General features: G+C 50.6%; 1 protein-coding gene across 7 annotated transcripts in view; it reads left to right on the forward strand.

Moving 5' to 3' along the window:
- MYH10 (myosin heavy chain 10) overlaps positions 1 to 26,127 on the forward strand; it is a 1,221,191-nt gene extending 1,195,064 nt beyond the window's left edge. For all 7 annotated transcript variants that reach the window (XM_086930637.1, XM_086930640.1, XM_086930641.1 and 4 more), the window contains one exon: positions 25,516 to 26,127. In XM_086930637.1, the coding sequence (XP_086786763.1) occupies positions 25,516 to 25,663 (148 nt within the window). In that variant the 3' untranslated portion in view covers positions 25,664 to 26,127. The remainder of the gene's footprint in view (positions 1 to 25,515) is intronic.
- Positions 26,128 to 26,417: the final 290 nt, after the last annotated feature.

Genomic DNA, 26,417 nt, shown 5'->3' on the forward strand with positions numbered 1-26,417 from the left:
CACGTATAAACGGAATGCAAACATTGATCCAAAAGTTCAGACCACACCACTCATTACCAGCTCGAGTGTTTATGCAACTAATAGGCATGATGGCCTCGTGCATATTCATAGTCCCTCATGCCAGGCTACATATGCGTCCGCTCCAAGAGTGCCTAGCAAGGCAGTGGAATCAGGCTCAAGGGAGATTACAGGACCTAGTGTTGGTGACCAGTCGAGCATACAACTCTCTGCATTGGTGGAATCCACAAAACCTTTGCAAAGGGCGACTGTTCCAAGAGCCTGTCCCACAAATAGTGTTAACCGCGGACGCATCCCTACTAGGGTGGGGAGCCCATGTCCTAAATTATACAGTCTAAGGACTCTGGACTGTACAACAAAAGAAAATGCACATCAACCTTTTGGAATTGATGGCAATCTTTCTAGCCCTAAATTCGTTCAAGACACACTTATGCAACAAAGCTGTGTTGATCCGGACGGACAACATAACAGCTATGTATTATATTCAAAAACAGGGAGGAACACACTCACCACAGCTGTCGCACCTAGCTCAAACAATGTGGAAATGGGCCATTCAGAGGAACATGTTTCTCATGGCAGAGCACTTCCCCGGCAAGGACAATCAAGTAGCCGACCTGCTCAGCAGACACAGCCAACAGATGCACGAATGGGAAATTCACCCCAAAGTGCTCCAACCATTCTTCCGGAAGTGGGGACACCCGGAGATAGATCTGTTCGCCACAAGTGAAAACGCAAAATGCCAGTACTTTGCCGCCAGGTTCCCACATCCACAGTCGCAAGGCACTGCGATATGGATGAACTGGTCAGGCAAATTTGCGTACGCTTTTCCCCCAGCTCCATTAATACCGCTAGTGGCACGCAAAATGCGCCAACATTCACTGACGCTAATCCTAGTTGCTCCCACATGGGCGAGGTAACCATGGTACACAACGTTCCTAGAACTGTCACTGGTGTCTCATCAAAGGCTGAGACTCGCACCCAATCTTGTAACTCAGAGCCATGGAGAAATCCAACACCCAGATCCGCAACAGCTGAACCTGGCGATCTGGCTCCTGAAATCCTAGAGTTTGGATACCTGAACTGGCCCCCAGACTGTATGAATATTATCAAAGAGGCAAGAAACCCGACTACCAGAGCATGTTATGCAGCTAAGTGGAAACGTTTCGTCATTTACTGCAGTAACAATGATATAAACCCACTTGATGCTTCTACTCAAAATATCATTTGCTATCCATTGCACCTACAACGTTGCAATTTAGCCTACTCATCCATCAGGATACATTTAGCTGTGTTAGCAGCATATCTTCAAAACAGGCAACACCTTTCACCATTTAGGGTGCCAGCAATTAAAGCGTTCATGGAAGGACTTAAAAGTGTAATTCCTCCAAGACACCCACCTTCACCAGTCTGGAATCTAAACATTGTTTTAACCAGACTTATGGGACCACCTTTTGAACCACTACACTCATGCGAACTACAATTTCTTACTTGGAAGGTGGCTTTCCTTATTGCCATTACTTCACTTCGACGAGTTAGCGAGCTGCAAGCCCTAACTATTCAAGAAGCATTCATTCAAGTACATGCAAATAGAGTAGTTCTCAGAACAAACCCTAAATTCATGCCAAAGGTGGTATCCCATTTCCATATAAATCAAACAATAGAACTGCCAGTGTTCTTTCAAAACCCACAAACAGTAGCTGAAAGGGCCTTGCATACTCTAGATTTCAAAAGAGCTCTGCTATACTATATAGATAGAACCAAGGCATTTCGAAAGACAAAACAGTTGTTTGTTGCTTTCTCACCGCAACACAAAGGCAACCCTATTTCAAAATCAGGTTTAGCCAGATGGATCGTTAAGTGCATCCAGATATGTTATTTAAAGGCAAAACGCACCTTAACAGTTCCCCCTAGGGCGCATTCCACACGCAAGCTAGGGGCATCCATGGCTTTCCTGGGTAATATTCCTTTACACAAAATTTGTAGAGCAGCCACATGGACAACAACACATACATTTACAAAACACTATTGTGCAGATGTACATTCAAAACATCAAGCGGCTGTAGGACAGGCAGCCACCGCTAAGGGAGATACTGCTATACATTCTATGCACAGATATAAATTCAGCAGCCCACATGCCTCGAACGGAGTATGCTACTTACCAGTATGCATCTGTTCTTGGCATGTAGGGCTGCTGACATTCATATCGCCCACCCACCTCGCCGGTGCCTGTCGGCAGCTGCAGCATTCACTCTTTGCATGGACATCTCTTACTGTACTATACTCCATCTATGCCACAATGGCGAAAAACAATCTGAGGATGGAGAGGATGCCCATGCGCACTGTAATCCAAGGGACGAGCCACCTATCTCGTGATACTTCGAAGACTCTTCCAGGACAACAATATGCAATCATCCGGACCCAACACTTGGCGGCTATCTATGCACAGATATGAATGTCAGCAGCCCTACATACCAAGAACAGATGCATACTGGTAAGTAGCATACTCCTTATCGGTTTCCAGGTAGGTAATCGGTCTTTGGGGTCATTCCTGGGGTTAGACTCAGGGGTCTCCCAGGGTCAGTGATGCACTGTTGTTGCGCCCTCAGCGGCACTAGGGCGGCCGGCTGCAGGGTGCTGTTTTGAGGTTGGGTGCCCTGTTGATTTCAATGGAGATTCTCCGGGACAAAGATACACTGCAGGCTCGGGACGAGAATCTTCCAGGAGTGATCACCACTTCGAGGGGTAAGTTGGGATGTAGAGGGATGGTTAGGAACCGCTGGGTTGGGCACACAAGACCTTGGGGCGTTGGGTGCAGGGGTGCCTTTGGACGTCGGATTTTCTTACCTACTCTGGTCGCGGTAGGGGGTGTCCTCTGGATTGAGGCTGCAGGCGTCGTCTGGAGGCTTAAGGCAGACCAGGGGTCACCGTATCTCGGGTCGGGATTGCCGGGGGGACCTCCTCATGGTGTTTTTCGACTCTAGCTCGGGCCGGGTTCGGCAGGTGCAGAGTGGGCTGGATTCGCAGTTCCTGGCTGGCACCAGGAGCTGCAGTTCAAACACATCCGTTGTTCGCGGGAGAAAAGTTAATGCAGGAAGGTCCTCCGGGGTTTTTGAGGTTGCTGGACGCTGGAGATGCCTGGGTTTTGCAGGAGCAGGTTTAAAGGGAGACAGGCCTGTAGGGCTGGGGCCAAGTCCGTGTTAGCTCTGCCCAGCTTCTCGTCCTTCTTCTTCTCTTCTTTTTTTGTGGTTGCTGGATCTAAGGAAGGAAGGTTCAGGGTGCCCCCTAAATAGTACATTTAGGGGCATTACAGATAGGTAAAGGGCAGGGACCAATGGGTCCCTTCCCTGGGGTGGTGCACCCTCTATTCTTCCAGTGGGAGGGGGGCAGGAGCCTGTCCTTGGTTGGCTGGGTCCCCCCATCCTCAAGATGGCGGGGACTCGAGGTTGTGCTTCACCTAGCCTCCCCCACCTTTGGGGTAGAGTTGGCAGAGGTGGGCACACCTCTCTTCCTCACTTTGTTTTTCCCGCCGGTTCTCCCGCCCAAAGTGGGGGATAGAACCAGTGGGGACCAGTTGCTGAAAACAGCGAACAGTCTGGATAGGTTCACAAAGGAGGCCTGCCTTTGAAGCTTCTCCTTTGTGAACCCTGCCCATCCTGGGGGGAGGAGGCTTAGCCCCTCGTCCAAGGATGTGCATTTTTTCAGGCCCCCGAGTGTAGCAAGCTCTCAACCCAGGGGTCCAGCCAAGGCTGCCACTCAGTCAGATCACTGGGAGTTGGTTGAGATTCACATGGCATCCCTAAGATGCCCTCTGTTGTGCATTTTACATTAAATCCCACACTGGCATCCGTGTGGGTTTAATGTGCTGAGGAGTTTGATACCAAACTTCCCAGTCTTCAGTGCAGCCCTTATGGTGCTGTGGAGTTCGTAATGACAAACTCCCAGCACCATATACTCTTAATGGCAGCACTGCACTTACAGTGCCCAGGAATGGACCTGGGTACTTTAGGAGTACAGGGCTCATGCACCTGTACCTTCACCACTGGCATAGGGCACCCAGCTAGAGGGGTGACTGATGTATGCCAATGCAGTGTTTTGTGGGCATGCACACAGGGATGTGTGTCATGTCGACTCTTCACTATGTTCTGCACCAAGACACGCACCCTCAAAGGCAGTGTGTGAGTGTCAGAGTACAGGGCCTCTAAGGGCGGCACAATAAGTGCTGCAGCCCTTAGGGGCCTTCACATGGCCCTGGGTACCTGTGGTACCATTTACCAGGTACCTGTGGCCAGAGATGCCAATTGGGGTTAAACTTCAATGCAGTTTTCGCGAAGGAACACAGGCCCTAAGTACCTGATTGGCAGGAGCCCAGGACACACTCAGTCAAAGCACATCAGCAATTCAGCAGAAAGTGGGGGCATACTATGCAAGAAAGAGGGCACTTTCTCACATCGCTTTAAATGTGAAAGAGGCTAGTGTAGGAAGGTGGATACCTGACTATGGTTACCCCAGACTTTTTGCCTAGTGGTTAGCTGGCTTTCGACTTAGTTAGCCTGGGATCCTGCTAATCAGGGTCCCAGGCTATCTGCTCTCTCTGTAAAATGGACTCCATGTACTTTAGGACTCCAAGAAGGCCTGCCGCACCCTCGAGAAGACCTGGCTCCTCGACAAGACCACCGACAACATGACCGCCCTCAAACTCGCCACCCGCAGACATCACCTGCTCATCCGCACCACAAAGAAGAAATCTCTGAAGGAACGACTGGACAAGAACGCCCATGACAGCAAGGAGCTCTTCAACATCGTCAAGGAATTCTCCAACCCCAGCACCGGCAACAACGACATCACCCCCTCACAGGACCTCTGCGACTCCCTCGCCTCGTACTTCCACCGCAAGATCTCCGACATCCACAACAGTTTTGGCGCTCAAACCCTGCACCCATCGTTCGAACCTACGCACCCAGCCGCCATCCTCCAGACATGGACCGAGGTGACCCCCGAAGACACAACAAGCATGATGAACACCATCCACTCCGGATCGCCGACCGACCCATGCCCCCACCACGTCTTCAACAAAGCGGCCCCCACCATCGCACCCTATCTCCGAGACATCATCAACACCTCCTTCAACACAGCCACCTTCCCTGAGAGCTGGAAGCACGCCGAGCTCAGCGCACTAATGAAGAAACCAACAGCGGACCCAACCGACCTCAAGAACTTCTGCCCCATCTTGCTCCTTCCCTTCCCGGCCAAAGTCATCGAAAAGGTCGTCAACAAGCAACTGGCCGCCTTCCTCGAGACGAACGGATCCCTCGACCCATCGCAGTCCGGATTCAGAGCCAATCACAGCACCGAGACCGCCCTCATCGCAGCTACTGACGACATCCGAGCCCTGCTCGACAACGGTGAAACAGCGGCACTCATCCTCCTAGACCTCTCCGCTGCATTCGATACTGTTTGCCACCGCACCCTAGTCCAACGCCTCAACGACACCGGCATCCGGGGGAAGGCCCTGGACTGGATCACCTCATACCTTTCCGGAAGAACACAGAGAGTACGCCTCCCGCCGTTCCGCTCGGAGGCCACCGAAGTCATCTGCGGCGTCCCGCAAGGATCTTCGCTCAGCCCCACTCTCTTCAACATCTACATGAAACCACTAGCTGCCATCGCTCGCAATCACAACCTGAACATCATTTCCTACGCCGATGACACCCAGCTGATCCTCTCCCTCACCAAAGACCCGACACCGCCAAAGCGAGCCTCCACGAAGGGATGAAAGACGTCGCCGAATGGATGAACAACAGCCGCCTAAAGTTGAACACGGACAAGACAGAAGTCCTCATCCTGGGACCATCGCCCTCCGCATGGGACGACTCCTGGTGGCCCCCAGCCCTAGGCGCCGCACCCAAGCCAACAGACCACGCACGCAACTTGGGCGTCATCCTGGACTCCTCCTTATCGATGACCAGACAAGTCAACGCCGTCTCCTCATCTTGCTTCCACACACTCCGCATGCTCCACAAGATCTTCCAATGGATTCCGACCGAGACAAGGAAGACGGTCACCCAGGCCCTCATCACCAGCAGACTGGACTATGGAAACACCCTCTACGCCGGAACAACAGCCAAGCTTCAGAAGAGACTCCAGCGCATCCAGAACACCTCCGCCCGACTCATCCTGGACGTCCCCCGACGCAGCCACATCTCGGGCCACCTGAGAGACCTACACTGGCTCCCTGTCAACAAGAGGATCACATTCAGACTCCTCACCCACGCACACAAATCCCTCCACGACCTGGGCCCTAGGTACCTCAACGACCGCCTGACCTTCTACACGCCCACCCACCAGCTGCGATCGGCGAACCTCGCCCTCGCCGTCGTGCCTCGCATCCAGAGAGCCACCGCCGGAGGAAGATCCTGCTCCTACCTAGCCGCTAAGACATGGAACTCCCTTCCCGTCCACCTGCGGCTGACCCAGGACCACCTCGCCTTCAGGAAACAGCTCAAGACCTGGCTGTTCGAGCAGTAGCAGACCCCCCCTCCCCACGCGCCTTGAGACCCTTCCGGGTGAGTAGTGCGCGATATAAATGCCATGATTGATTGATTGATTGATTTAGGTACATCTCCAATTGGATATTGGGTCACCTTATGAGCCCCCTGTACTATAGGTACCCAGAGCATAGGTGCATCCAAGGCCTACCACCTGATTGCTCCTCGACGTCGTCTGGTTCCTTCCTGGTTCCACTCGGTCACTGGCTAGTGACCCAGACTCTGTGCCCTCTGCTTTCAGGTCCTCTTCATCCTCAATCCACCCTTGGATCCACCCGGACATCTTCCTCATGGTCGCCTGCAGCATCTTTCTTCACAGTCTCCATAGGCTTCAACGGCGAAACCCAACACATCTTCACACCTATGCACCTGCTTCCTGTGGGTGAGGTAACGCGAGTACTTCGGTGCTCCCAAGGGTATTGACTATCCAAGTGTCTAGGTTTCTAGTTAGTTCCTTGTAGCTTGACCGGAAGTGTCCTAAATCCTTCTTTTTCTAACTTCTAAGTTCCTATTGACTTAACATTGACTCTCGCGTGTGTGTAAAGACACTGCACGCGTCGCCTGTGGGCCTCCTACTTCTAAACTAAGGTACAGATAGTGTAGCCCCAGCGATTCTCTGCCCTAGGCCTTTCCTTTTTCTCATGACGTGGTACTTATACCACTTTCTTAGTATATGGTTTGCTTCGCCACTAGGGCCTAACTGTAAATTGTGCAACTTAACGTATTTTAACTTAGTATCTTGTTATGTGCTTTGGCCTCTGATCTCATAAAGAGTTCAGAGGAGTGTGTTAGTAAACAAATACATATATATTTTATTTATATCCTGTGTGGTGTCCTTTCATTTGATATTCAAGGGGTTACATATGGTAAAACAACTGGCTTTACACGCCCTCAAGAGTCTTTTAGCCTAAGACTGTTCTGTCCACACTACCACTAGGATAGCTGGTCTATAAGGTTGACTTACAACTGTAGGAAGGTGGATACCTGACTATGGTTGCCCCCAACTTTTTGCCTAGTGTTTGTCTGGTTTTCGACTTAGTTGGCTTGGGATCCTGCTATTCAGGACCCCAGGCTATCTGCTCTCTCTGTAAAATGGACTCCATGTACTGTAGGTACATACCAAATTGGATATTGGGTCACCCATGTGAGCCCCTGTATAGTGTACCTTAGGTACCAAGGGCATAGGTGCACCCAAGGCCTACCAGGGGCTGCAGCATATATTATGCCACCCCTGGCTGGCCACTCAAATAGACATAACTGGCTGATCACTCAGCTGGGGCAAGGTCGTGTAACCACCCCTTGCTTAGGTGTAGTATACCTATACCTACTTACATATAGACACATAGTAACCTATAAGTCAATCTTTTGGCAGGCCTTAACAATCCTGGAGGCAGAGTGCTTGGTTATGTGTGAGATGGTGCTCTAGCATGAGCTGTGCCTGTCTGCAGCTTTCGGAACCATGTCCTTATAGCTGTTCTATGATATTGCCATACCATATACTCTTAAGTGCATTATAATCCTCGCGTTTGAATTGTAACTTTGGTTTGGCTTTATCCAAACATGTCGTGTAAGGTGTGATACGCTTTGGAATACTACCCCCTTGCCAATTCTGGCGCCGGGGGTAGCATTCCCCCCCTTCTAGAGGGAGAAGACATGTTAAGTCCAACGGTCCGGGTTAAAGTTAACGAGAGCCCCAGCATCACAAAATGGATGCTGCTGCCACAGACAGAAGTCTGAACCTCCTGCTGCTGGGAGTCCTTCCAGGCACTGAGGTTTGGACAATAGGTTTCCTGCTTGGGGAGGTGCGAGCACCACCCCAGACAGGAGGATGTGTATTGGGACAGGGAGGGCTGAATAGATTGAGAGACTGCCTGAGGCACAATAGGTGCTTCATACATACCCCAGTTCAAACCGGTTGCTGAGGCACTCTAGCCTCAGCTCTGCCACAAAATTAGACAAAGGAAAGGGGGTGTAACCACCCCCCTTCCTGGTCCCACCCATAGGAGGGACCTAGTGAGCAAACCAGCCCCCTTTAGTTGTATAAAGGTAGGAGCTGACCCCGGAGACTTAAGATTAATCCTTGAATCGAACTGAAGACGAAACTCTGGACCCTTCGACATTCACCTGAGCTGAAGACTGGGCAAGGAGTGACCACCCTAGGCAACCAGGCACCATCCAGCAACTCGACGGCTTGCTTTGTCCCTGTTCCCGCCGGAACCTGAGCACAGAGCCTGACAAGACCTCGACTCCCGGACCTCTCTGACCCCACTGCACGACTCCAGCACAGTTGAGCCCCGTGGAAGGCGTCGGAACCCGTGGACACAGGCAACTTGGAAAGTCTACAACTTGCTAACAGCGCAGCTCCTGAGGCCTCCTCGAAGCTGTGCACTGGGGACTGAGACACCCCGACACCGAGCTCCACCTGCACCGAAGACTAGCCCTCCACGAGATCTGCGTGGGGCCCTTCTGCTTGTGTTCTGCTCGACGCGTTGTCCCGGTTGCTGGCCAGTTGGCTAGTAACCCTGTGACCGGAAGTGGACTTACGGAATCATGCTTTGGATGGCCGGGAGCTTCCAGGGTTTATTCTCTGCTCCGCTCTGGACATCTCTGAGGTGCTGGGCCGGGCCATGGCTTCCTCAGTCGCTCTCCGACACCATGCTTGGCTTCTGGACGGAGTGTTCCCTTAGAATATTCTGGAGCGACTCATCGACCTTCCGTTTGATGGCAGCCTGTTGTTTCATGCCTCGGCTGACTCCTCCATCCAACTGCTCTTGGCAGGGCTCCGTCCTCCTCCTTCTTCTCTTCCTTCTCCTTCTCCTTCTCCTTCTCCGTCCCCTCCTCAGTGACTCCTGAGTTGGGTTGATTCTGGTCCTTCTTAGGCCAGTTGTTCTGGCTGTGGAGTGTGTGTTCTGGCCATTTGCGTCCTTTCTTGGGACTTTGGCATTGTTGGCTGCTGGACGGCCCCTTTTGTTTCTGTGTGTGTGTGTTCTGCTGGAGTTGTTGTGCAGACATGGCCCTGAGATTAGGCCTTCTGCTTTGCTTGGGTAGCTTGTCAAGCCTCCCGCTGGGGTGTTTTTTTCCCTGTGGCTTTTTTTTCCTCTGCTGCGGAAGTTCTTCCAAAGAAGGCTCTTGGGACTTAACGTACCCTATGTGGGGTAGTGGTAGCTGTTGTAGGAGAGTAGGGTCTGCAATCCTATGGTCACCCCCGATTTTTGCTTTTTGCTTCACTGGTTTACGACTTTCCCTGGCTGTGGGCCTGCTAATCACACTCACAGCCTAGCTGTGCTCTCTCTAAATTGACAACCATGTACCTTAGGTGCATATCTAATTGGATACTGAGTCACCTTATCAGTCACTGTACAGTGTACCTTAGGTACCCAGGGCATTGGTGCACCCAGGGCCTACCAGGGGCTGCAGCATGTATTATGCCACCCCTGGCTGGCCATCCAAATCTGACACAACTGGCTGATCAATCAGCTGGGGCAAGGTGGTGTAATCACCCTTTGCTTTAGATATAGTATTCCTATATCTAACCCTAAAATGGACACATATCCTCCTATCAGTCACTCCTATGGCAGACCTTATCAATCCTGAAGGCAGAGTGCTTGGAATTATGTGAGATGGTGCTCTAGCATGAGCTGAGCCTGTCTGCAGCTTTCGGAACCAAGTCCTTTAGCTATTTCCATGATAACGCTATACCATATACTCTTTAGTGCATTATAATCCTCGCGGTTATTGCCAACTTTGGTATAGCATTATCAGAACATGTCGAGTAAGGTGTCATACGAATTGGAATACTACCCCCTCACCAATTCTGGCGACGGGGGTAGCATTCCACCTTTCTAGAGGGACACGACATGTATGTAACTGTGAACCCCGGTTAAAGTTAACTCGAGCCTCAGCATCACAAAATGGATGCTGCCACCACAGACACAAGTCTGACCTCCTGCTGCTGGGAGTCTTTCCAGCGAGGGAGGCTTGGACAAAGGAGTTCCTGCCTTGGGAGGTGCTAGCACCACCCCAGACAGGATTTTGTGTATTAGGTAGGACAGGGCTGAAAAGAATGAGACATGCCTGGGGCACACAAGATGTCCCTGTGCATACACCGGTCTAAACCAGTTCCTGGGGCACTCCAGACCCCAGAGCTGGCGCAAGACCGGACAAAGGATAGGGGGTGTAACCACCCCCCTTCCTGGTCCCACCCAGAGGAGGGACCTAGTCGTAGTACAGCCCCCTTTAGCCGGATAAAGGTAGGAGCTGGTCCCATTCCAAATTAGATTATCCTGAACAACTTTACAAGAAGAAACTCTGGACTTCGACGTTCTGCTCCACAGAAGACTGAAGAAATCTCCCTTGTGGGCAAGGAGTGTCCACCCTGCACAAGCAGGCACCATCAGCGTCCAGTGGCTTCCCTTTGTCGTCTTCCTGCAAAGATCCAGACTTCAGAGCCCGACGAGACCCGGATTCCCAGACCTCTCCGACCTCTACCTACATCTGCAGCACAGCTGAGATCCGTGGGTGCGACGAGACACGTGGGACCGGCCATCTTGAAAGAAGCAGCACTTCGCTCCAGCACGACTTCAGAGGCATCCTCGTCCAAGTGCTTTGGGGACTGAGAAGCCCTGACCCCGAGCAGCTCCTGCACCGAAGACCAGCCCTCCAGCATCCACGAGATCTGCGTGGGGCCCTTCTGCCTGTTTGCTGCTCGACGCGTTGTCTGGTCACTTGCCGGCTGGCTAGTGACCTCCTAGACGACGAACTGCGAAATCTTCACTGCTGGTCTGGTTGCTCCAGACTGGCCCTTGCTCCCTTCCAAAAGAGGAGCACCCCGGACCCTCCTGGTCCACTCCAGACTACGGCCGACCTGCTGGGGTTCTCCATCAATGTGCCGAAGTCACACCTGTGTCCCTCTCAGAAGCTCCTCTTCATCGGAGCGGTTCTAGACTCGGCGCAGTTTCGAGGTTATCCTCCCGAACAGCGGGTTCGGGATTTTCAGGCTCTGATTCCGATCTTTCAGCCGTTATCCCAAGTCTCGTCAGGTTGACGCTGCGGCTTCTGGGACTGATGGCCTCCTGCATCCTTCTGGTGTGTCACACCAGGTGGCGGATGCGGGCTCTGCAGTGGGACCTGAAGTTTCAGTGGGCCCAGCATCAGGGCAACTTGTCCGACCATGTCTTGATTTCGGAGGGCACTCCAAGACCGTTGCAGTGGTGGCTCACCGACCGTGATTGGATCAGCGGCAGATCCCTCTCCCTACCCCAACAGGAGCACGTAGCTGTGACGGACGTGTCCCTCCAGGGCTGGGGGGGGGGCCACATGGGAGAGGCGGAGATCAGAGGCCTCTGGTCTCTGGCGGAGTTCTGGCTCCACAACAACTTTCTGGAGCTGCGGGCGATCCGGCTTGCACTGAAGGCATTCCTCCCCTCTGTCCCGGGGAGTGTAGTGCAGGTGTTCACGGACAACACCACCGCCATGTGGTACTGCAACAAACAGGGCGGGGTGGGGTCGTGGACCCTATTCCAGGAGGCTCTTCGACTCTAGGAAATGGTTGGAACATCAGGGCGTGACCCTGGTGGTTCAACACCTGGCTGGTTCCCTTAACGCCAGGGCGGACGAACTCAGCCATCGGTGCATGATGGATCACGAATGGCGTTTGAACTCGGACGAGGCGCAAGACCTCTTTCAGCAGTGGGGAGAGCCTTGGTTAGATCTATTCGCCACAGAAGAGAACTCGCAATGTCATCATTCTGATAGATACATCTGCCAGTGGATTCCTCACCTTGCGAATATCCCCTTACGTCAGCAACATTCGGAAATTATTTTTGTAGCTTCGCCCCGACGTGGACGACGTCAAAGAGGCATGGCATTGCTCGCGAGTCCGCTGACGTCACCGAAACCATATTAGGCCCACGCCAGCGTGATGACATCAGTTCCCTTATTTCCGCGTCGTCGACGCTAACGGTTTTCAAGGGATCGTCTGTAGCTGTACAGTAACTTTGTTACTTTGTGGTTTTATCTGTGTTCCATTGTCTTCTGTGGAGATGTCGTCGAAGAAGACCGGATTTAAAGTTTGCGGGAATGTGGCAAGACAATGTCAATCACTGACCCGCATGAGGACTGCGTCTGGTGTCTGAGCTCCGACCATGAAGTTGAGGATTGCCCGTCTTGTAAGAAGATGACTCCGAAGGCCCTTCGAGAAAGGGAGACGAAGCTCCTCGTGGCAAAATTGAAAAGTAAGAAAGAAAAGAAGGCTTTGGAGTCGCGAACTCGGCGGTCGAGGTCTCGTTCGAGGTCGAGCTCGGAGTAGTCTTCTGCTCATGCTTTGAGGTCTTCGAAGAAAAAGCACAAGAAGAGGAGCCATGAGTCCAGACGTCATTCAGAGAAGGACTCGAGTTCGAGACCGAAGTCGCAGGTTAAGCTGCTTCGGAAGGAGGTGGCTTCGGCTTCGGAAGCACAGGACTCTGAGGGTGAGGCTTCGCGTGCTGATTCGCCTGGGTCACCGAAGCAGATAGTGAATCCATCTCCGGTTCCGTCCAATCCGTCTGATCACGAGGATGAAGGTGAGGTGGAGGAAGTTGGTGAAGACGAAGTTCCATTGCCTGCGGGTCCGTCGACCCCGGTGCACCAGCCTGAAGAGGAGGTAGACGTCGAGACGACTCCGCTCCCTCAAGAGTAACCCGGGGGCTCTTATCCAGCCTTTCCGGCTCCAGGTCAGGATCCAACACAGTTCCTGAATGCCAGGTTTGGAGTTTACTCCAGGGCAATGTACCCCTCTGGTGCACCGCTTGGTCCCATGGGTCCTTTGGCATTTAACCTGAGTGTCCCCCAGGCTTATGCTCCTGCGCCCTTTATGCCAGCACAGCATTGGCATTTTCCGGCGCCGACGAAGCCTCCGAAGCCGTCAACGCCGATTCCATCGACGCCGATACCCTCAACTCCTATGCCGAATCAGGTTCGACCTCGAGTTAAGCTGCCTCGTCTGACTTCGGTTTCGACGCCGGCACCGACTCCGGCGGAGTCGTTCATGGATGCGTCGCTTCATTTATGAAGGAAAGGTCGAAGTGTGAGGCCCAGAGGCTTATGGAGGAGGAGAGATATCTGGATGAAGGCATGGAGGAAGGTGAGCTACAGGATTCTGAAGATCCTTTTGATGACCTGAGGGAGGCTAGTGGCCTGGAACTGTTTCTAGAATGGGATTTGGCCTCTGTCTCTGATGTACCCTCTAGGGATGTGACTCCTTACCATGTCGTTATAAAAAAGGCGGCGGACTTGCTGAATATTAATCTGCCTACCGCTGAATATAAATCAAATCTTCTTACTGAGGTCCTTCATTCATCTTCCTCTGTGATTGAACCAATGCTTCCATTTAATGATGCTTTGGCAGAACCTATTTATGAAGTGTGGAAGAAACCTCTGACAGCCCCTGCTATGTCAAGGGCGGTTACGAGGAGATATAGGGTGGCGCCTAATGACCCGGATCTGTTGTCTACACACCCCCTGCCCGAGAGTTTGGATGTGCAGGCTGCCTGCTCAATTAAGTCTGCGGGTGCTTTTCCGCAGGTTCCTGGGGAAAAAGAGTCGAGAAAGCAATATCAGGCGGCAAAGAAGGTCTTTTCCTCAGCCAGCATGGCGTTAAAATCTACTAATGCAACTTGCCTGATGGGACGATACATCCATGCCTTGATGGATTCCGTGAAACAGTTGGTGCCAAAAATTCCTGAAGGGGATAGAAAGGACTTTGAGGAATTTCGGACACTCAGGCTGCTGCAAGGCTGGTAATTCAGAGTGGGCTGGACACGGCTGATTTGGTGCGAGAGTCATGCGCTCTTCGATGGCCACTAGGAGAGCTGCATGGTTAAAGTCATCAGAATTCTCTGCAGATGTTCAGTCTGCCTTGATGGATTTGCACTTTGATGGGTCAGGATTGTTTGGCAAGAAGGCTGACGCTTTAGAACGGTTTAAAGACAGCAGGGCTACAGCAAAATCTTTAGGTCTTCAGACCAGGGGTACTCCTGGGAGGCGTTTCAGAGGATTTGGCAGGTCTTCCTTTCGGTCCTACAAACCATCTCAGCAGCAGCCACAGCAGCATCAAAATACGCTGTACAAGTCGCACAGAGGCAGACAGAGAGCTCGCCCTAGAGGTCGTCAAGCCTCCTCCTCCTCCTCTTCCCCTTCCTAGCCCCCTGTCAACGCAGCAAAGCAGCCCTAGATCCGCCATTCTGGATCATGTGGGTCCAGTAGGGGGCCGGCTTACCCATTTCCTGCGAGATTGGGAATTGATTACATCAGATCTTTGGGTTCTCAATCTCGTGGAGAATGGGTATGCTCTTCCCTTTCGGGAATTTCCCCCAAATTACCCTTCTTGCCAGGGTTATTGTTCGGAGGACCACTTGCTTCTCCTGCAAGAAGTAGTCCTGGCTCTGTTCAGAAAGGGTGCGATAGAGGTGGTTTCAGAGCAGGAAAGGGGTCAGGGATGCTACTCCCGGTATTTTCTGATCCCCATGAAGGATGGCAGACTTCGTCCAATCTTGGATCTCAGGATCTTGAATCTTTAAGTGAAGCAGCAGAAGTTCAAGATGCTCACCCTTGCACAGGTTCTTCAAGCGCTGCTGGAAGAAGACTGGATGGTGTTGATCGATTTACAGGATGCGTATTTTCATATTCCCATCCTGAAGTCGCACACTACCAGTTTGCGGTCCTTCCGTTTGGTCTTACTACTGCGCCTCGAGTCTTCACCAAGGTGGTGGCTGCGCATCTCAGAAGATCGGGGGAACTGGTATTCCCGTATCTGGACGATTGGCTGATCAAAGTAGATTCTTCAGAGATAGTGCTCCATCATCTGCAATAGACAACTCAGTTGTTGCACAGGTTGGGTTTTTCGATAAATGTACCCAAATCTCACCTGGTGACCTCCCAGCGCAACCTGTTCATAGGTGCGGTACTGGACACTACTGTGTGTCGTGCGTTCCCTCCTCCTCAAAAGATTCGCGACATACAGGAAATTATTCCTTTATTTTACAATGGAGCGGTCGTTCTAGTCCTGAAGGTTCTACGTCTGCTCGGTCTGATGGCTTCTTGCATTCTGTTGGTCAACCATGCACGCTGGCACATGAGGGCACTCCAGTGGTGCCTCCGCAGGTAGTTGTATCAGCACAGCGGAGATCTCCGGGGAGTCAGTCAGGATCTCCAGAGAAACTGCGGCGTATCTGTCTTGGTGGAGCGTGGAAGGCAATCTGTCACAAGGGAAGCCTTTTCAACTACCTCCTTCGGTGGCCACAGTGATAACGGATGCATCCACTCTAGGGTGGGGTGCTCATCTGGGGGATCTGGAGGTCAAGGGTCTTTGGTCTCCAGAGGAAAGGTTGCTTTACATCAACCTTCTAGAGTTGCGGGCCATACGTTTAGCGCTCAAGGCCTTCCTCCCTTCCCTTCGCGGTGAGTCAGTTCAAGTCCTGACGGACAACACGACCGCGATGTGGTATATCAACAAGCAGGGAGGAGTGGGGTCGCAGTGTCTCAGCAGGGAGACTCTGCGTCTCTGGTCCTGGGTTCAGGACCATCAGATTTGTCTGATGGCAAATCATCTGGCCGGGGTTCTGAACGTACGTGCGGACAGTCTCAGTCGGCAGCTCTCTGCTGACCACGAGTGGAGGCTCCATCCGGAGGTAGTTCGTTATGTCTTTCAGACGTGGGGAACACCTCGGGTTGACCTGTTTGCCACTCAGGAGAATGCTCACTGCCCGTTACTCTGCAGTCTCCAGTTTCCATGCAAGGAGTACTGGGGGGCACGTTTCAGTTGAGTTGGGACTCACAGCTCCTTTACGCGTTTCCTCCCACCTTGATTCCTCGGGTTCTGAGGAAGATTCGCCAAGACCGGGCCCAAGTTATATTGATCGCCCCGGATTGGCCAAGAAGGGTGTGGTACACAGATCTTCTCCACCTCTCCTTGTGCCCTCCGCTCCATCTCCCTCACAGGGCAGATCTCCTCTCCCAGAGGGAGGGGCAGGTTCTACACCCCCACCTCCAGACCTTACACCTTCATGCCTGCAGATTGAGCGGTGCAACCAGAATTCCTTTTCTCTCCCACACGATGTGGTGGATGTCATATTATCGGCCAGGCAGGACTCCACTAAGTCCATTTATTCGGATAGATGGTCTAAATTTGTTACTTGGTGTGGGGAGAAGTCTGTAGACCCTTTAAGGGCTCGTTTGTCCAATATACTTCAATTTGCACTTTTCTTGGCCCAGCAGGGTTTTGCGGTGACAACTATTAAAGGTTATCTATCGGCCTTATCGGCTTTCCTTTGTCTGCCGGACCAGCCCTCTTTGTTTAAATCTCCTATTGTATTGCGTTTCATTAAGGGCCTTACCAATAAATTTCCTCCTACACCTTTTATTGTGCCTCAGTGGGACTTGAACCTTGTACTAACATTCTTGATGGGTTCGCCTTTCGAACCTTTACCCAAGTGTCCCTTGAGACTTTTGTCTTTTAAGACTATTTTTCTAGTAGCAATTACCTCAGCAAGGAGGGTAAGTGAGCTTCAAGCTCTTAGTTCAAAGCCCCCATTTTTGTCCATTCATGCTGAACGAATGGTTCTCAGGACCAGGGCTGCTTTTCTGCCGAAGGTGGTAACTCCTTTCCATCTGGGGCAGTCCATTACCCTCCCTACCTTTTATCCTCCCCCCACCCTTCCAAGGAGGAGGAGAGACTTCACTGCTTGGACCCTAAGAGGGCGGTGAGCTTTTACCTGGACAGGACAAGAGAGTTCAGGTTGGATGGCCAGCTGTTTGTCGAATTTGCTGGCTGCGTGAAGGGGAAAGCGGTGCAGAAGCGCACGCTCTCATGATGGATCATACTATGCATCAAGATCAGCTACTCCCTGGCGGGTAAGGAACCTCCAGAGGGTATAAGGGCTCATTCTACTAGAGCAAAGTCTTCAACATCTGCTCTGTCTAGAGGTGTACCTATTGAGGATATTTGCAGAGCAGCAACTTGGGCCTCCCTCCACACTTTTGCGAAGCATTACTGCTTGGATTCCGAAGTGAGGAGAGACGGCCACTTTGCACGCTCTGTCCTCCAAGATTTTTTGGTATAGGAGAGTGGACACCCTCGTCCGGGAGTTGGGACTGCTGTGGGACTCTATTCACAAGGTGAGGAATCCACTGGCAGATGTATCTATCAGAAGAACAAGTTACGTACCTTCGGTAACGCTTTTTCTGGTAGATACAGTATCTGCCTGTGGATTCCTCACTGACCCACCCGCCTCCCCGTTGTCCACTCTTCTATACCTGAGTTTATTGTAATGTAAATATTTTTATTGTCAAGGAAATGTTTTATTTCAATTGCATTCCTGCATTGCTTCACACTGTGCGTGTTATCTTGACATTTGTGTACTATGTATACTGTGTATATATCTACTGTCATCGGTCAGTCCGTGTGCCTCGAAGGCACGGAAAAAAGGGCGGAACTGATGTCATCACGCCGGCGTGGGCCTATTATGGTGTCGGTGACGTCAGCGGAGTCGCGCGCGATGCCGTGCCTCTATGACGTCGTCCACGTCGGCGCAAAGCTAAATAAAGAATTTCCGAATGTCCAGTATCCACTCACATGCGTGGAGATTGAGCTGCCGCAGTTGAGGCCATTTGACTTGTCTCCTAAAGTCTGTAATGTGATTTTGGCAGCCAGGTATACGCCTTCAGGTGGAACAAATTTTTGGCATGGTGTGAGAAGTTGGCCTGGTAGATGATGTTCACTATTTTAGTGAGCACCTTGTACCATTCCAAACAACCCTTATGGTGATGGTTGTAAAGTCAACCTTATAGACCAGCTATCCTAGAGGTAGCGTGGACAGAACAGTCTTAGGCTAAAAGACTATTGAGGGCGTGTAAAGCCATCTGTTTTACCGTATGTAACCCTTTGAATACCAAATGAAAGGACACCACACAGGATATATATAAAATATATATTTATTTATTCACTAACACACTCCTCTGAACTCTTTATGAGGTCAGAGGCAAAAGCACATAACAAGTTACTCTTAGAAATACTTTAAATAGCACAATTTACAGTTAGGCCCTAGGGGCGCGTAAAACCATATACTAAGTAAGTTATAAGAACCACGACTTGTGAAAAGGAAAGGCCTAGGGCCTAGGGAATCGCTGGGCAACACTATCTGAACCTTAGGTTAATAGTAGGAGGCCCACAGGCGGCGCGTGCAGTGTCTGTACACTCATGCGAGAGTCAATGGGAACCTAAAAGGTAAGTAATTGAAGATTTAGGACACTTCCGGTCTTACTAGGAAGATACAACTACTAAAACTAGACACTAAGATAGTCAATCCCTACAGGAGCACGGAAGTACTCGCGTTACCTCACCCACGGGCTGCAGGTGCATAGGTGTCAAAGTGTGTCGGGTTTTCTCGTTGATTCCTATGGAGCTTTGGAAGAAGATGCTGCAGGCGACCAGGAGGAAGATGTCCGGGTGGATCTAAGGGTGGATCGGAGTTGAAGAAGACCTGAAAGCAGAGGGGACAGAGTCTAGGTCACTAGCCAGTGACCGGGTGGAACCAGGAAGGAACCAGACGTCGTCGAGGCGCAGTCAGGCGCTGTCGTGAATCTGGTCTTTGCAGCCATGCAGACCAGGAGGCGTCGAGGATGACCAGGTGCTGGAGAGGAGCTGTCCCACGAAGGTACTCGCAGATGGAGGGGTCGACTTCAAGATCGGAGCCAACAAGCCTAAGCAAAGGCAACCCACGCAGGATACACAAAAGGCTTCTGGTGCAGACCAGGAGGGTCTGAGGTACTTCACCTTTTCAGGGAAGCAAGGGCCAGTCTGGAGCAACCAGACCAGTAATAGACTTTCAAAAGGATCGTCGCCACAGGCTACTAGCCAACTGGCCAGCAACCGTACAACGCGTCGAGCAGAACACAAGCAGAAGGCCCCCACGCAGATCTCGTGGAGTGTGGAGGGCTGGTCTTCGGTGCAGGTGGAGCTCCGTGTCGGGGTGTCTCAGTCCCCAGTGCACAGCTTCGAGGATACCTCAGGAGCTGCGCTGTTAGCAAGTTGCAGGCTTTCCAAGATGTCCGGTCCCACGTGTCTCGACGCATTGCACGGTGCTCAGCTGTGCTGGAGTCGTGCAGCGGGGCCAGAATTGGCGAGGGGGTAGTATTCCAAAGTGTATGACACCTTACACGACATGTTTTGATAAAGCCAAACCAAAGTTAGCATTAACCGCGAGGATTATAATGCACTTAAGAGTATATGGTAAGGCGATATCATAGAACAGCTATAAGGACATGGTTCCGAAAGCTGCAGACAGGCTCAGCTCATGCTAGAGCACCATCTCACACATACCCAAGCACTCTGCCTCCAGGATTGTTAAGGCCTGCCATAGGAGTGACTTTTAGGTTACTTGGGGCCAGATGTAGGTCGCCAAATACCGGTCGGTAACGGCCGATTTCGGCCGTTACCCACCGGTATTTGGGATTTGACATGTAGGGGGCCTCATATTTACAGAATCGGTATATTTACCGATTCGGTAAATTTACAGAATTGGTATAATACCGAATCGGTAAATATACCGATTCTGTAAATCCATATGTAGGTGGCACTGTAATCAGTGCCACAGGCCCTTACCGAATCGTTATTTACCATGGAATACCATTCCATGGTAAATAACGAATTCCAGTGTACATGCACATCTGTGCATGTACACCTGTGCATGTGGCACACAGACATGACCTAAGGGCATGTATGTGTGTCACATGGCACACAAGCCAGAAACAGGGGTGAAACAGGGTGTCAAAGTGACACCCTGTCCCCCTTGTAAAATCGGTAAATTTGCTGATTCGGTAATTACCGATTCGGTATTTGCTATGGAATCCTATGGGCTTTCCTGGCCCATAGGAATCAATGGCAAATACAGATTCGGTAATTACCAAATCTTACCGATTCGGTATTTTTACCGAATATTTTACCTACATAGCACTTACCGAATAGTAAATACCGAATCGGTAAAATTAGGTATTTACCATTCGGTAATTTGCTATTACCTATATCTGGGCCTATGTGTCTATATATAAGTAGGTATAGGAATACTATACCTAAGCAAGGGGTGATTACACGACCTTGCCCCAGCTGAGGGATCAGCCAGTTGTGTCAGTTTGGATGGCCAGCCAGGGGTGGCAAAATATATGCTGCAGCTACAGGTAGGCCTTGGATACACCTATGCCCTGGGTACCTATAGTACACTGTACAGGGGCTCATAAGGTTATCCAATTTCCAATTGGAGATGTACCTAAAGTACATGGAGTCCATTTTACAGAGAGAGCAGATAGCCTGGGAGCCTGATTAGCAGGATCCCAGGCCAACTAAGTCGAAAACCAGCTAAACACTAGGCAAAAAGATCTGGGGTTACCATAGTCAGGTATCCACCTTCCTACACATGGTGCACAGCAAAGGCTGTGGATCCCCTTTCTGCCCCTCTTTCAGAGGTTCTCCTCTTTCATCTTTCTCTTGTCCAGCTGGGCTCTGCTCTGGGCACTCTAAAGGGCTACATCTCTGCCATTTCCGCCTTCTTAAGGCTCCCTGATCAGCCCTCTTTGTTCAAGTCCACAGTTGTAAATAGGTTTTTGAAGGGCATCACTCATATGTTCCCTCCTGTTCCTTTCCTGATGCCTCAGTGGGACTTGAACCTTGTTCTGACTTATCTGATGTGCGCTCCCTTCGAGACACTTCATAACTGTCCTCTTTGTCTCCTTACTCTTAAGACTGCATTACTGGTTGCCATCACCTCTGCCAGGAGAGTGAGTGAGCTCCAGGCTCTTTCTTCTGTCCATCCGGACAAAGTTTTGTTGCGGACCCGACCCTCTTTCCTACCCAAGGTAGTCACAGCCTTCCACATCGGGCAGTCCATCACCTTGCCCACCTTCTTTCTGCCTCCGCATCCCTCGAAAGAGGGAGAGGCTCCACCGTCTGGACCGAAAACCGTGCGCTCTCATTGTATCTGGTTCGCACATGCCGGTTCCGGGTTGATGACCAACTCTTTGTTGGTTACGTGGGCGCTAAGAAGGGACGGGCGGTGCACAAACGGACCATTTCTCGATGGGTCGTCTTGTGCATCAAGGCTTGTTACTCTTTGGCTAGAAAGGAGCCTCCTGTGGGGCTACCTGCCCATTCCACTCGGGCCACGGCGGCTACTACTGCCCTGGGTCGGGGAGTCCCTTTGCAGGACATCTGTCAGGCAGCTATGTGGTCCTCGCTGCACACATTCGCAAGACACTACTGCCTGGACTGCCAAGTCCGGAGAGATGGCTTTTTCGGCCGTTCCGTTCTCCAGGACTTTCTGGTGTGATCATTGGTTCGCAGACCCACCACCGGGGTTGGTATTGCTGGGGTACCTATTCTAAGGTAAGGAATCTAATACTAACCTGTTTCTTTCAGATGCACACGTTACATACCTTCGGTAACGATATATCTGTAAGAAACAGTAGTTAGTATTAGATTCCTTACCGCCCCACCCTTCCTCCCCGTTCTGCGAACCGATATCTAGGGTTAAGGTCATCCCCTTTCAGGGCCCTAGTTTTCATGGCACCAGTGTTGGTTTTTATCATTGCTCTGCGTTTCTGGCACGGAAAAGCTGTATATAAGAACTGACGTCAGCGCGCGAGGGTGGTGTCTAAGTACTCAGACGTCATCCCGGCGCCGATGACGGACGCGGAGCCGCAGACGACGCCTACCGACGTGCAGGGGTACTGCTACGCAACATTTTCCGGATCCAGTCTGACGCCTGGGGATATTCTAAGGTAAGGAATCTAATACTAACTACTGTTTCTTACAGATATATCGTTACCGAAGGTAAGTAACTTGTGCTTTACACATGTTCCTTACCTCTGGGGCACAGGGTTGGGAGGCTGTCTATGTGCTGGCAGGGTGACTGCGCCGGGCTCTGCTTGTTCTTTCTTCTTTTCCTGCCTAAAGCTGCTCAACGAGGAAACAAAAGGGGTCGCTGTACTGTTCCTATGGGAATTGGGGAAAGTGTCTAGCTGGCATGACCACGGATGTTGGAGTAACATCCTGGGGCATCCATTTTGTTGGATATAATGGCCTCACACACCCCGAAGGATGTCATGCTTCATCATCGGCGGTTGCTCCTCGTCGGGGAGGCGGTGCAATCCCCGACGGGCTCACCTCAAAGAGGGGCTCTTTGGCGGAGATCTTTTTCCAACTGCCTTATGGTGAGGTGGGGGTGTGTGGACCGGGCTAGGTGTGGTGGTGTGTGGGGTATTAAAATGTAGCAAGGGGTACCGGAATTCAATTTATTCAGGGGGTCCCCTGGCTGCAGTTAAAAAGAGGGGTTAGGCTCACTACGAGTCAACAAGTTAGGTCAGCTCGAGCTCGGCGGTGAAGGGTAGGTCTATCAGCGCGGACACAGGAGGTACGAGCGTTAACCTTGGGCTCTCCCTGATGTCTAATCCCGCCGACCCCTCATGTGGCATGTAGTCCTCAACCTTTAGGCATAGGAGTACCCACAGAGGTAAACATAAGACACACATGACACTAGCATGTTTTGACACTGCACTTTTACACGGTCCTGATGAATCGCGGGTGACTTTACCCATAGCGTGAAACATGTCGACCTTCATCACCTTTAGCCTCATCTAGGGTCACCTGACCTAACTTGTTGACTCGTAGTGAGCCTAACCCCTCTTTTTAACTGCAGCCAGGGGACCCCCTGAATAAATTGAATTCCGGTACCCCTTGCTACATTTTAATACCCCACACACCACCACACCTAGCCCGGTCCACACACCCCCACCTCACCATAAGGCAGTTGGAAAAAGATCTCCGCCAAAGAGCCCCTCTTTGAGGTGAGCCCGTCGGGGATTGCACCGCCTCCCCGACGAGGAGCAACCGCCGATGATGAAGCATGACATCCTTCGGGGTGTGTGAGGCCATTATATCCAACAAAATGGATGCCCCAGGATGTTACTCCAACATCCGTGGTCATGCCAGCTAGACACTTTCCCCAATTCCCATAGGAACAGTACAGCGACCCCTTTTGTTTCCTCAGTGTAAAACACGGACACAAGCTGTAACTGGACCTTCCACCCTCCCCGTGGGTGGTTAACTGTGTCCGTTGATCGATTGATCTCCTTCTCTAATCTCCCTCCTTTGGATACATAAAGCTGCTCAACCACATAACCTAGATAGAGCACCGTGGGATTGCTAGATTGCTGGACTTTTAAAACAGCATGCTTCTTTTTGGTATACTATATAAAGAGCCAGCTTCCTACAAAAGATGTTAGTCTAAAAAGGCAAGCTTCCAAGGAGAAGTCACCTTTGAAGGGCAAATAGTGAGCATTCTTGAGAGGGGCTGGTCTTTTGTATAGGTATACAGGTTGGCATCAGGGACAGAGAGGAGTAAACACTGGCCAAAACTTTTTTTATCATGGGTGTGTAGTCCCCCGGTAGCCACACCTCCAGGGCGGGACACTGAGCTCCACACACCAAGAGAATGGTTCAGCCATAGAGCACTCTGGGATAGCTTGCTGCCACACTTCACTGGAAGGTGTCATCAGGCAGGAGGGAACCTAGTAGCCCATTGGCTAGTGGCCACAACCTCCCCTAAGGGCACATTCTGGGTAAAAAAGGGACACCCCTGGCACCCAGAATTCCGATCTCACTTTGACTGGAGAAGCGGACCGAAGTACTACCCTGCTGTACTTGGTCCCTTGAAAAGAAGAGGCTGCTCCTTTTGCTAGCAAAGATAGGACTGTGCCTGTGGTGTCCTGCTCGTGGAGAAGGCATGCCCAGCCAGAATCAAATTCTCCAAGAGTCAGCTGCTGACTTCTGTTTGCAGCACATGGCCACAAAAGCTGACGAAGCCTGCCTGGACAGGCTGCTAACCCAGATCACAGGATCGTCTCTCCTCCTCGCAGTGCAGTCTGCAACCTGATGCTCAAAAGTTGCACCCAAGTCAGCTGGATACGGTAGAGTTCTCAGAGTGCAGTTTGGTTGCCAAATAGAGTTATTGCCAAAAGAAGGGAACTGCTGACGTCATTGTGCCGGCCATCCAGTTATCCAGTGTCGAGTGGACTTCTGTTAAACCAGAGACCACTACGAGGGACATCGACCCCTGTGGCCCTCACCAAGACCGTAGACAGAGGAGTAGCCCCAGGAAGAGGTCCATTGGCAGTACAGCATCCTTGAACATATTGAACATCCTGTATCCCTTGCATCAAACCCACTCCATAGAAGTTAATTGCAACTTATTGTTTCTTTAAAAATCTATATCTCCAGAAACCTTTGGTGAATCTTTCATTTTGATGTCTGTAACGTTGTTAAAATATAACTTATTTCTATAAATTGAAGCTGGACTACGTGAGAGTTGTTTCTTTTTTCAATTGTTTTGGTGCTGTTTAAATACTTTATTTGTTTGCCTTTGTTAAAGCCTGAATGCCCAGGGCTACAGCTATCCAGGGTTGAGCTAAGGTTTGAAATACAAAGCCTGACTGATTCTAGAAGGGTTAGTAGTCAACAGTGAGGTCTCTCAGCCACACCATGTAATACACCACATTTCCTCACAATTGTTATAGTCCAGCAATAGGGGAGAAGTAAGCTTGAATTTAGGAATTTAAGCGAACTTGAAACATTTGGAAGGGAGATATTTATGCTTATAGATAGATATCTTGGCAGGTAGATGCTTTTGGGTCTGCTATTGATGCCTGGTTTTTTCAGTCTGATATCGAAGCAGAGCTTTCCAGGAACAAGAAGAAGTTGCTTCACTGATGGTTATTTGCCAGTTGTGGGCTGCAGTCAAGTCTGTATCTTTTAGATTTGAAGCATGTTTTAACATTGCCAACTGGTATGGACCACATAATAGAACTTCATTAGCAACCTATAAACCAATGTCTATTTGTTTATATTAATATTTCGATCTCTTTTTCACAGGAGAGGTGGCCCTATCTCTTTTTCTTCCAGCCGGTCTGGACGCCGGCAACTGCAGATTGAAGGAGCATCACTGGACCTCTCCGACGATGATGCAGACAGCAAAGCTAGCGATGTGAATGATACACAACCCTCCACCCCTGCCGAGTAGAAATGCAGCATGTTGGCCTGCAGCTACCTTTTAATAGATCGAGGGGTGGGAGGGTAGCAGGAGAGAAATGGCCAAACTACCACTCTGCCTTGTAGCCATAAATATGCCTGTCAAGTAACATGCTTGGCAGAGCTGCATGGTGGACAGTGTCTTGGGCTCCATCTTCTGTATCCTGTACCCTGCTTCAGATATAGGTACAATCGCTTTTTATAATTATATATGAAGGAAAAACAATACATTCTATGTGCTGCTCACTTTCTTTGAAGATAATCATAAAGCCATTTTATAGAGCATCATGTGAAGAAAAAGAAATGTGTTTTTGTTAAACAGTCATTCCCGGGTACAGGTTTGTAGAAGCAGATCAGTATATAGTTTAAGCATTACGATGCATGCAGTCTTGCATACAGACTCACTTTCAGTTTGTTAGTTGGATAGCTTTTGACTGTAAGTCAACTAGGATGTTTGTGAAGACTAAGCAGCACTCGTCTTTTTATATATATAATATATATATATTGTAATTTAAACTAGAAAGCATGATACAACAAGCAAGCTGTGAAAGGGATGTGCTGCTTGATAAGATTCAGAAAGCTTAAGGGAGAACGAAAAGGGGATCCATTGTTTTAACTTTTTTAATGTGTATTTTCATCTCTTGAGACAGAATTCTCTCTAGTTAGAGCATTCCTAGCATAAATTGTATTCATGTGCCCTCCGACAGCCAGAATGAAGAATGGCATTGCAGATGGACACATGATCC

The sequence above is a fragment of the Lissotriton vulgaris genome, chromosome 7 (assembly GCF_964263255.1).
Source record: "Lissotriton vulgaris chromosome 7, aLisVul1.2, whole genome shotgun sequence".
In the NCBI taxonomy this organism is placed as follows: Eukaryota; Metazoa; Chordata; class Amphibia; order Caudata; family Salamandridae; genus Lissotriton; species Lissotriton vulgaris.